The following is a 12,168-nucleotide window of genomic DNA, read 5'->3' on the forward strand; positions in this document are numbered from 1 at the left end:
GAGACAAACTTTGCCATATTAATAATAACTACCTAACGTGTATTTATCCATATTTTATACCTTTATGCATATTACTCTGGCTTCATGCCCTTGAATCAAATAGAAATAAAATGAATGTCCATGTTCAGTATCAGGACACTAACACCCTGCCCTCCATTTAAGAAAGAATGAGTCCAGCCAACAGCAGTCAAATATAAATTGTGTATTTCTGGGTGGGGTGTGCTAAACTTTTTCACTGTTTTCTAACCATCTGTGGGTTTTAAGCAAAACACAGAGGTCTTAGCTGCAGGCACATCACTCTTTCTAGTTTCAGGAGTAATAATGACATCCAGGTCAGACTTACTTTCTACTATTCAGATGGAGTGAGCTGATTTGCAGAATGTAGGAGGATGTGGTCAGCTGCAAGCATATCCCCAGGAAGAGAGTCATCTATGCTGAGTTATTTTGTACTTACTTGACCTTAAACATGAGTTCTCATCTCAGTCATTCCTCCGGAACCAGCAGGTCATGCCATTGATTGCTCTATCCTGTGATCTACCAGAAATCCCAAAAGCACTGTGCACAAGGAAAGGGAGGTCCCATCCTGGAGTGTCAGAAAAGTGTAAAAGGTGGTTTGCTTGTGAAGAGAGCAACGGCCAGCCCTGGGCTGCCCAGGTGCCATGAGCCTCAAATCCACAGTGCATTCCAGACATGGCTTCAGTTCTTCAACCTAAACCCCTAACAAAACTACCACTAGAAAAAAAGAAAATCTGAGGCTGGGCTTGTGGCTCAGTCGTGTTTTTTTTTTTTTTTTTTGGTGGGGAAGTAAGTGGTGAGTACATACATCTATTTTTTATTTTTTACCCTCACTCTGTCACTCTTTCAGTCAGTTATGACACAACATCAGAATACACCTCAACATGATCACAAAAACATGGAACCGAAGCTGCTCTGATTCTGCCCATAGGGCTTCCCTGCCCCCTCCTCCTCCATCCTGCCAATCCCTCTTCAGTTCACTCACAGTTCACTTCTTTTCTTCTTTTGTTTTTAATTATTGTCCTGTGGACACACCCAATGCCTGAACGCACAGTGTCACGCCCATGCAGGCATGTTCAGTCAGATTCATTCCAAAGTAAATCCCATTTCCAGTCCCTCTATGTCCTCCTGAATCCTCTTCATCAACTCTGCTGATCCTTTCCCTATTGTGGTGAAATTCCCTCTCACCTCTCTTGTTTTCCTTTCTCCATTTCTTTCTTATTTATATTTTTATCCCCTTCCCCTTATTTTGGATTAGCCTCCACATATCAGAGAAAGCATTCAATGTTTGACTTTTGGGGACTGTCCTATATCATCTAGCATGATAGTTGCCAATTCAATCCACCATTCAGGAATGCCATAATGACATTCTTCTTTGTGGCTGATTAATATTTTATTTTGTCTATAGAGCACACATTCTTGATCCATTCATCTGGTGAAGGGCACCTACATTTGTTACATAACTTGGCTATTGTGAACTGTGCTACTATAAATATTTCTGTGACTGCATCGCTGTAGTGTGCTGATTTTAAATCTTGTGAATATATACCCAGGAGTGGGGTAGCAGGGTCCGATGTTGATTCCATTCCTGGTTTCATGAGGAATCTCCATACTGCTTTCCAGAGTGTTTGCAGTAATTTGCAGTCCAAACAACAGTGTGTGAGTGTACCCTTTTTCCCACATCCTAGATGGCATTTATAGTGATTTGTATTCTTGATTATTGCCATTGTGACTGGAGTGAGATGAAATCTGAATGTAGTTTAATTTGCATTTCTCTAATTGCTACAGATGTTCAACATTTTTTTATCAATTTATTGACCCTTTGTATTTCTTCTTTTGAAAATTGTCTGTTTAGATCTTCATTTTTTTTCCTGTGGTGAGAGAGCTTTTTACCTTTATTTAATTTGTTTTTTTCAGACATGCATGACAGTAGAGTGCATTTTGACATATTATATATTCCTGGAGTACAACTTCTTCTAATTAGGATCCCATTCTTGTGGTTGTATAGGATGTGGAGTTTCACTAGTTGTGTATTTATATATGAATATAGGCAAGTTAGGTGCAATTCATTCTGCTGTCTTTCCTATTCCTGTCCCCCATCCCTTCCCCTCAGTCCCCTTTGTCTAATCCACTGACTTCTATTCTCTTCCCCCACCCTTGTTGTGTGTTAGTATTCACATATCAGAGAGAACATTCGACCTTTGCTTTTTCTGCCCATTTTTGATTGGGTTATTTTTTTCTTTGGTGTTACATTTTTAAAATTCTTTGTATATGCTGGATGTTAATGCCCTATATGAGCAGATGACAAAGATTTTCTCCCATTCTGTTGTCTCTCTCTTCATTCTCTTATTTTCTTTGCTGTGAAGAAGTTTTTAATTTGATGCCATCCAATTTAACTGATTTTTTATTTTATTACTTATGCTGTTAGGAGTCTTGTTATGGAAGTTGGTTTCTGTGCCAACACATTGCAGTGTTAGGCCTACATTTTCCTCAAAGAATTGCAGGGTTTCTGGTCCAATTCCTAGGGCTTTGATCCACTTTGAGTTGACTTTTGTGCAGGGCGAAAGATAGGCACTCAATTCCATTCTGCTACCTGTGGATTTCCAGGTCTCCTAGAACATTGATTGGAGAGGCTATTTTTTCTCCACTGTATTTTTCTAGTAGTTGTCTATTGAGTGTCAGATGGCAGTAATTTTGTGGGTTTTTCTTTGTGTCCATTAATGTTGTGATGCCAGTTCCATACTGTTTTTGTTACTATAGCTCTGTAATATAATTTGAGGTGTGAGGTTGTGATGCCTCCTGCTTCACTTTTCTTACTAAGGATTGCTTTGACTATTCTGGGTTTCTTATTTTACCAAATAAATTTCATAACTGCTCCTTTTCAGTTTTATGAAGAATATCATTGGAAATTTGCATCTCTATAGGGCTTTAGGTAGTATGGCCATTTTGACAGTATTAATTCTGCCTCTCCAAGAACATGGGAGGCCTTTCTGTCTTTCCATCTTCTCAGGCTTCTTATGTTTCTAGAGTGCTCTATACTTTTCATAAGATCATCTAAATAAATGAAGGAAAATCATTTGATGAAGTTCCGGATCCCTTCATGTTTAAAACACTAAAATAACTAGTGATAGAAGAACTTACCAGAGCAATGTAAAGGATGTAAATGACAATGACCAACATCATACTAAACAGAGAAAAGTTGAAAGAATTTCATCTAAAAACAGGAACAAGTCAAGGCTGCTCACTGTTATTCAACACTAATTTTGAAATCCTTTCCAGAGCAATCTGATATGTGAAAGAAATTAAAGTGATGTAAATAGGAAAAGAAGTGCTCAAATTATCTATTTGCTGATGACATGTTCCTATAATTTCAAGATCAATAAATACCAACAGAAGATATCATGACACAAGATTAACACTCATAAATGAATCACATTTCTATACTCCAATGATTCATCTGCTGAAAAAGAAATTAGAAAAACTATCCCATTCACAACAGCTGAAGAATGATAAAATACTTTGGGAATAATCTAACAAAACTGTTGAAGGATTTTTGCCATGAAAACTAGAGAACACTATTATTAAATTTTTTGGGTGTGTACCAGGATTTGAACCCAGGGCACTTAACCACTGAGTCACATCCCTAGCCCATTCCATATTTTACTTAGAGGCAGGGTACCACAAATAGCTTAAGGTCTTGATAAATTTCTGATGCTGGCTTTTAATTATTCATCCTCCTGCCTCAGCCACCTGAGCTGATGGGATTACAGGTGTGTGTCACTGTGCCCAGCAACTTTTTAATTTCACTTTTAAAACTTGTTAGCTTCTTGAATACACTTTATTATGCTATGTGTAAATAACACAAAGTTACAGATTTCACCATTGTTGAGTGCATAATGTAGTGATATTTATTTTTATTTGCTTTCTTGTAAAATTAACCATCATAAATTTCAAAAGTTTGTCATCTTAACAAAGTGAAATCCTGATCCCTGTGTGAAAAATCCCCAACACAGGCTAAAAGCATTCCACTATAAAACATCATTATTAAATTAAAACTATTTAAGTTATCCAAGCAACATATTAACAGGAAATTGTTTAGCTTTGCTGAATTTTCCAAGATACATTGCAACTGGACACCACAGTTACTAAGATTAGAAAATTCTGCTGTGGAGTCTCCTAAGTGCATTTTTAATATCCTTGTTCCTCAGGCTGTAGATGAAGGGGTTTAGCATGGGGGTGACCACAGTGTACATCACTGAGGTCACTGCACCCTTTCTGGGAGAACGGGGTACAGCTGAACTCAGGTACACACCAACACCTGTTCCAAAAAACAAACAAACAACTGCCAGGTGAGACCCACAGGTGGAGAAGGCTTTGTACTTCCCACCTGAAGATGGGATCCTCACAATGGAGGCAATTATTTTATAGTAAGAGAAAATGATCCCTGAGATGGGGAAAAGGCCATATATGACAGCAAAAAAATATTTGACAATGTTATCAGAGGAGATATCAGAACAGGAAAGATTCAGAAGTTGAGAAGGGTCACAGAAGAAACTGGAAATTTCTACATCTTTGAAGCTGGTAATTTGTAAAATCATCAAATTGTGCAGTTGGGAGTCCAAAAGGCTCAGCAAAAATGACACCAAAGTTAAAAAGCCACAGAAGCAAGGGTTCATAATGACCTGGTAATGCAGGGGGTGAGAGATGGCCACAAATCGGTCATAGGCCATCACAGTCAGAATCATGTCATCCATACAAACAAAAATGGCATATAGAGACATTTGTGTCAAACATCCCACATAGGAGATCACACCACTCTGAGTTTGAATGTCCACAATCATCTTTGGAGCCGTAGTAGAAATGAAACAAATGTCCACAAAAGACAGGATTGAGAGGAAAAAGTACATGGGGGTGTGGAGGTGGGAGTCAGAGCTGACAGCCAGGATGATGAGCAGGTTCCCAAGCACTGTGACCAGGTACATGGACAGGAACAGTCCAGAGAGGATGGGCTGCAGGTCTGGATCCTCTGTGAGGCTCATCAGGTTGAATTCTAAAACATGTGTTAGATTTTGTACTTCTATATTGCTTGAACACCTTTCAAAATAACAAAATGTGAGAGTAAAGAAATGTGTAACTGGCACCCCTCAGTCTGTATATATTTCAATGGAAGTATTCACAATATAATTCACACTTGAGTACTAGACAGCTTCAACAATGGTTCTCAGAAGTGTAACACCCAATCTTTGTACACTCTTCCTTCACTTTCTGCATTTTTCACCCCTCTTTCATATCCACTTAAGAGACTTTGATCTGAACAACGTTAGAGGTCCAGGATAATTGGAGAAAGAAGTTCATGATCATAATTAAATATAGCATACTCTTTTATGAAAAAAAATCAAGAATAAGTAATGACCTTCTTTTAAGGAAAGCACTATTAATAAGCCTATTTAATAATAAAAGGAAATTCAGAAACAATTTGATATGCCTTATTTGGTTCTATAACTTGGGATGAATTCATGTGCTTAACATGTTGAAAGTAGTGTGTGCTGTGTACTTTAAATTATCTGACAACTCAATCATGGGTGAGAGATCATAATCAGAAAATATGATGTGCTAATTATCTTCGAGTGATCTCATTATTTTAGATTTTTTTCTATTTTCCCCTCCTTTTTGTCTTTCAGTTTATTCTTGAAAATTTATATAAATTAACCAGCATCCTTGCATTTTAGAAATTTTAAATTTTGGTAAATATTGGTAAGTGCACATAATTAATGGTATTGGGAACCACAAATGCAGCAATCTTGTATACTACCTGTAAACAGTTCTAAAATCTTAAACCTTAAGAGAAACCTTTGAATGGCTTAAATTTTGAGACTTATATTTAAATAAAGAATATTTCCTTCTTTGTATTATATTAAATTGATATTTGTATAAACTTTGATATTTTGTATCAACCCACAGATCATTAAAATATCCACTACACAAAACAATTCTTCATTGTTTTTTTCTTCATTCTGTTCTGTGGTTTTACAGATATTCTTACTTCCGCTATGTGAAGTAAATAGATGGTCAAGTATCTGTCAGGTTTCACTGTGATCGAATGGGACAACAGAAAACAGAGCAAAACAACCAGTAACATAATTACTTCTGAAAACTTCCTCTTCTGTTAAACAGTAATAATAATTACTGACCTTGTAAAGTTGCTAGAAGACATTTTTTAAAATTTGAGATTGAGAACCATGCACAGTGGTATATGACTGTAATCCCAGTGACTTGGAAGCCTGAGGCAGGAGGATCATGAGTTCAAATATAGCCTCAGCAACTTAGCGAGGCTCTAAGCAACTAAATGAGTCTCTGTCTCTAATAAAATATAGAAAAGGCCTGGATATGTGGCTTGGTAGTTAAGCACCCTTGGGTTCAATCAATAGCATTAAAAAACTTGAGATTGAGATTCCTGGGATCCCTCTCTAAGAGCCCTCCTCTATGCAGAGGATGCCTACTTGCTCTGTTGTGCAGGTGCTAGAAGATCAAGAGGGATAACAATGGGCACCTTGAAAGCCAGTAAATAAACATAGGTGCAATTTTATACCTGGATTACAGGAAGTGTGGAGAATATTATCCAGTTCTTGTTTTTCTTAAGGCTGATTAGTATGAGGTTTTGTTCTGAAATGATTGTTGTAATGAGAGTTCAATATCTTCTTTTAAAGTGGCAACAGCAAGGATGCACATTGAGTGAAGGTATTGATACCTGGATATTTGCCTAACCTAGGGATCTTCAGAGAAAGAAGTTCACTAAATAATCCCTTGCATAAAAGGAGAAGCAATAATCACCCTAGCAGACAGGTATACCTACAAGCAGTATGAAAATGTAACTGAAGAAACAACCCCAAATAACCCAAAACACATCAAGACCTGTTTCCATTGATATCAAAATGGAGGCAATGTCAGAGAATTCAAATTTAGAGAGCTCACCATTAAAATGTTCAATAAGATAAAAGAAGATGTAAGGAATTTACTTAGTATAGAAACTCAACGATCATTCCAATAAAGAGATGGAGATTCTGAAACAGAATGAAACACAAATTGCCGAAATGACTCAATAAATCAAACAAAAATTTCAATGGAAAGCATCAATAATAGATTAGACCCCTTTAAAGACAAACTCTCAGGCATCGAACACAATGTTTGAAGTCTTTTTTTTTTTTTTTTTTTTTGGGTGCTGGCGATCAAACCCAGGGCTTTGTGCTTACAAGGCAAGCACTCTACCGACTAAGCTATCTCCCCAGCCCCAATGTTTGAAATCTTAAGAATAATCTCAACAATAAAGAAAAATTGTTATGATATCATGACCAGATTATTCAAGAAATCTGGAATGACATTAAGAAAACAAATCTAAGAATCATTGGTGTAGATGAAGGCTCCAAAATACAAAATAAAGAAATATATGATGTTTTAACTGAAATAATATCAGAAATTTTTCCAATCTTGGTAACGATATAGAATTCCAAAAACAAGATGCATATAGAACCCCTCATAGACAAGACCAAAAAGGATTCTCCGCTAGACACATTATGATGAAAATGCCTAATCTATATGAGGAGAGAATTTGAAAGGCCTCAAGGAAAAATGGCATATCACATTTAGAGTTAAGACAATTCAGAAATCAAATGATTTCTCAATCAAGACCTTAAAAGTCAAGAGGACTTGAAAAAATATTTAACACACCCAAAAGAAAATGGGCACCTACCAAGATTACAATATCCAGCAAAACTATCATTTGGAATTGTAGTTGAATTAAAAACTTCTATGATAAAGAGGAGCTAAAAGAATTCCTAACCACTGAAGCAGCTCTACAGAGTCAATGAAATATTTCATGCAGAAAAATAAAAATTAAATACAGATGGGTATACGAATGAATCACACTAAAAGTCAATTAAAGAAGAATCAAGTCTGAATTAAGAATTAGATATAAGGCAAAATGGCAGGAAATAATAATCATTTGTTATATAATGTTGATATAATGCTCTAAACTCTCCAATCAAAAGACAGAGGCTGATAGATTACATTAAATATAAGGCCATAAGAAACTTGTTTTATAAACTTGCTTCATAGGAAAAGACATCCAAATAAGCAAGGTGAAAGAATGGAAAAATATACATCTTGCAAATGGAAACCTAAAGGAAGCAGAAGGAGCTACTCACCTACCAAAGTAGACTTCAAGCAAAATAACTGCAAGAGAAAAAATAAGTCTCTTCATAGTTAATAAGGAGATCATCCACCAACAAGATATAATGAACATAAACCTTCATGACTGGTACATCAGTGAACTTGCAATACATGCACAAAACAAACCTTCTCAATATGAAGAAAGACACAACAGTGCAATACTGTGTCATTTCAACATCCCTTTCTCTGTCAGGTCATCTAGACATAAACTAAGTAAAGACTGCACAGAATTAATATCACCACTAGTCAAATGGACTTAAGCAGGAGCTGTAGAATATTTCATCCATCAAAAGCTGAATTCATATTCTTCTTAGTGGCACATGAAAGAGTTTCTAAAACATTCAGTTTTAGGGAACAAAGCAAATCTTAGTAGCTACAAAAAAAGAATATAATTTCTTGAATTTTATCATTTCATAATGGAATTAATGTAGAATTCAATGACAATATAAAATGCAGAAAACATGTTACCACCTGGAGATTAAATAACACATTTGTTAACATTAAATGGACCATAAAGAAATCAGAGGAGAAATAAAAACTTCTTAGGAAGAAATGAGAATCGAGAGACAATATATGAAAATTGTTGGGAAAGGATGAAGATAGTTCTAAGAGGAAAGTTCATAGCACTGAGTTTCTACATTAAAAAATAGAAAAGTTTCAAATATATAGCCTAACATCATAATAAAAGAACCTAGAAAAAGAAGAAAAAATTAATGCCAAACTCAGTAAAAGATAGAAAATAATTAAAATCTGAAAATAAATTAATAAAAATAATTAAAAAATATAAAGAATCAGTGCAACTGAGTTGTTTCTTTGAAAACATAAACAAGATTGATAAACCCTTTGCCAAACTAACCGAAAGAAAGAGATGACCTGAATCAAGAAAGTTAAAGTGACAAAAAAGGAAATAAAATCAAAGACACTTCTGAAATTCAGAGGACCATTAGAAAGTATTTGGAAAATTGATACTCCAATAGTATGGAAAATTATAAAGATATTGACAAGATTTCTAGACACATATCACCAAAACAAATTGATTCAGGAGGATATACAAAACTTGAATAAACCAATATCAAGCAAATAATTTTAAGCAACAAATTAAACCTTCCAACAAAGAAAAGACCAGTAATGGATGGATATTAAACCATGTTCTACCAGACCTTTCAAGATGAAATAATGCTCATTCTCCTCCAATTATTCCATGGTATAGAAAAAGAGGGAACACTTTCAAATTCATCCTATAAAGCCAGTATCAACCTGAAACCAAAACCAGACAGAAAAGTCAAGGAAAGAAAACTTCAGACCAATAAACCTGATGCAAAACTTCTTAACAAAATATTGATAAGCTGCATTAAGAAACACACTAAGAAGATAGCATAACATGAGTCAATGGGGTTCATTCCAGGGATGCCATGTTTGTTCAACATATGCAAATCAATAAATGTAGCACACCATGTAAGTGGAGATTAGTACAAGAATCATGTGCTTATCTCAATAGGTGCAGAAAAAGGATTTGACAATGTCCAGCACTCTTCCTGTGAACAACACTGGAGAAACTCTCATATGTGGAAGTTAGATCAACATAGGAGGGGAAAGGGTTGGAATCCTATGGAAATGCAGTAGAGATCAGTACAGAAGAGAAGTGATTGAGGGTCAGGGCAGGGAGGAGGGGTGGAAAATGGAGGAAAAGTGAAATGAAATTGACCAAACTGTTCTATGGACACCTATGACTATTCCACAGTGAAGATGACCTTCATGTATATTGATAAAACCCTAATTATGAAAAGCATAAATAAATACAAGAAAGACCAGTAGAGAAAAGAAGACAGGAAGAGGGAGGGGGGAAGGGAAAGGTGAAGTCCTGGGGACGGGATTAGAGCAGATTAGATTCCATGTTTGTGTAATTATATCAGAAAGAACCCCAGTCTATAACTACAATGCACTAATAGAAACTAATCCTGGGGATTGTATAAGACCGACAATCACCAGTTGAATACCAGAGGGATAAGAAGTGTAAGTGATGGTCACCAAGGATGCAAAACTTGTGGGTGAAACAAATGGGAACGTTAAATTGCCTGACTTACTGTAAATCCTCTTCAACATACTGTAACACATTTCTTCACTTCATTTGTTTTCAAAACCTATTATTATTCAGTGATACACTATATTGTGGAGTTTTTAATCCATAGATAGAACATGTTTACTAGCTGCACAAAGATAGAAGAAAACAGTCTTATAATATTTAATATTTTGTGTTCATTAAACTCATACAATATTGCTTCTAAATAAATTGTAATATGTTAAGATGCATATCACAATCCAAAGAGCAACTAGAAAAAATGCAAAACTCTGTCATTAGTATGAAAGTACTAGTAAGAAATTAAAATAAGTAGAATAGGCATTTACAAATGTCCACAGGCCAGGTATTCCCAATGGTACAAATAAGAAAGAACAAAAAAGGTTTTTAAGACTGAACTCATGAGCATATTTTCATGTATCCATATAATGCAATGCTACTCAGCAATATAAAGGAACATGTTACTGAAGCACACACCCTGCTTGAATCTCCAAAATTTCATGTGCTGAGAAAGCTGATCTACAATCATGTATAGTGTCTGATTTCACGGAAAATGAAGCTAGTTTTAAAAATTAACAACAGTAACTTGCATCTGGGGGAGAAAAAATTTGCCTGGGAAGAGACAGAGATAATTTTCTTGGAATATTGGGATTTGTTTGATGCTTCAAAGCAGTAAGTTTTATGGGTATGTTTGTGAAAACTATACAGTTAAGATTTATGACATTCAATATGTGTACATCTGAACTCACCAACAAATAAATAAGTAGGATTGAGTTGGGGAAGGGTTAGAAGAGCAGAAGAAATGAAATATAATTAGCAGATGTTCAATCTGAGGAACAGACTACTATTCACTTTATTTTACATATACATAAAATGTCATGTAATACAATGCTTATGTAAAAGAAAAAAGTTTTCAAGTTGCATATCTAGTAGTTGTGTCTCATTATTACATCCACCTGGTGTCTGACTTACACCACTTCAATCAGCATGTATACCTGTGAAGTGTGTGGTGGTCCTTTCTTACACCTAACAATATCCTTAGTATCTAACGATATCCTGCACTTAGAACATGTTCCATGGATAGTAGATATTATTATAGTCAATATTACACACTACCTATTTTAAAATATATTAATTGGATAACACTTGTCTCAGGACTAACATTGGATAGAGAGCTGAACAATCACCTAAGAAATTTGAGTTCTTAACATCATTGCCTCATTCTATTCTCCTGAGAAAATGTCTCCCAGACACACTTACTGTCATGAACAGGGGAGGTGTCATTTCCTGTTGGAGTTTCCTTATCAGTGTTCATTTATGTACCCATAAACACTTGTCCTTTGAAAAACTTGCCTGAGTACCCAAATTATATCTAGTAGTCTGCAAAACAATTCCTACTGACCCTGAAATGAGTCTCTGTGAAGTACATTCACCTCCTTCATTCAGTCTGGAAATGATGCAAAGCATTAACTGTAGACAGAACATCATTTAACCAGAAAGTTATTTATATGGCAATCAATTCAAAAATTTTTGACCCCTGTCATCATTACACAAATAAAATCTTCTATATAATAGGTTATCTGAGGGTAGTTGTTTGATTTCCAACTGAAAGGCAGGTCCAATCTTACTATTAATGACCAATACATATGGCTCTGTAAGAAGAAGAAAGTAACACCTACATTCACTTAATCATGACTTTTGAAACCAAAAAACAGTGGCACCCTAGCTAGTAATATTGTCTCCATGATAATTTGTGAAGATATTTGGTCTTGTGTAGAGAATACTTCTATTTTGTTCCAGGAAAAGAGAGAGTACGCTGGTTGGAGTCAGAAAGCAACATTCAGTTCTGC

At 35.5% G+C, this 12,168-nt stretch overlaps 1 protein-coding gene across 1 annotated transcript; it reads right to left on the reverse strand.

The window, feature by feature from the left end:
- Positions 1–4,166: 4,166 nt before the first annotated feature.
- On the reverse strand, positions 4,167–11,633 carry LOC124968027 (olfactory receptor 7E24-like). Its single transcript, XM_047530423.1, has 2 exons — positions 11,579–11,633; positions 4,167–5,149 (listed from the first exon to the last, which is right to left on the reverse strand). The coding sequence occupies exons 1-2, from the start codon at positions 11,631–11,633 to the stop codon at positions 4,167–4,169; spliced, it is 1,038 nt and encodes a 345-aa protein (XP_047386379.1).
- Between the last annotated feature and the right edge of the window lie 535 nt (positions 11,634–12,168).

This window comes from Sciurus carolinensis, chromosome 17 (assembly GCF_902686445.1).
Source record: "Sciurus carolinensis chromosome 17, mSciCar1.2, whole genome shotgun sequence".
NCBI lineage: Eukaryota > Metazoa > Chordata > Mammalia > Rodentia > Sciuridae > Sciurus > Sciurus carolinensis.

What these genes read in the sequence shown, in the direction of transcription:
- LOC124968027 (XM_047530423.1), bottom strand. Translation starts at nt 11,633, where the DNA reads ATGAACACTGATAAGGAAACTCCAACAGGAAATGACACCTCCCCTGTT. An exon ending in CACCTCCCCTGTTCATGACA is followed by an intron (nt 5,150 to 11,578) that starts GTAAGTGTGTCT and finishes GAGGGGTGCCAG; the next exon opens with TTACACATTTCTTTACTCTC.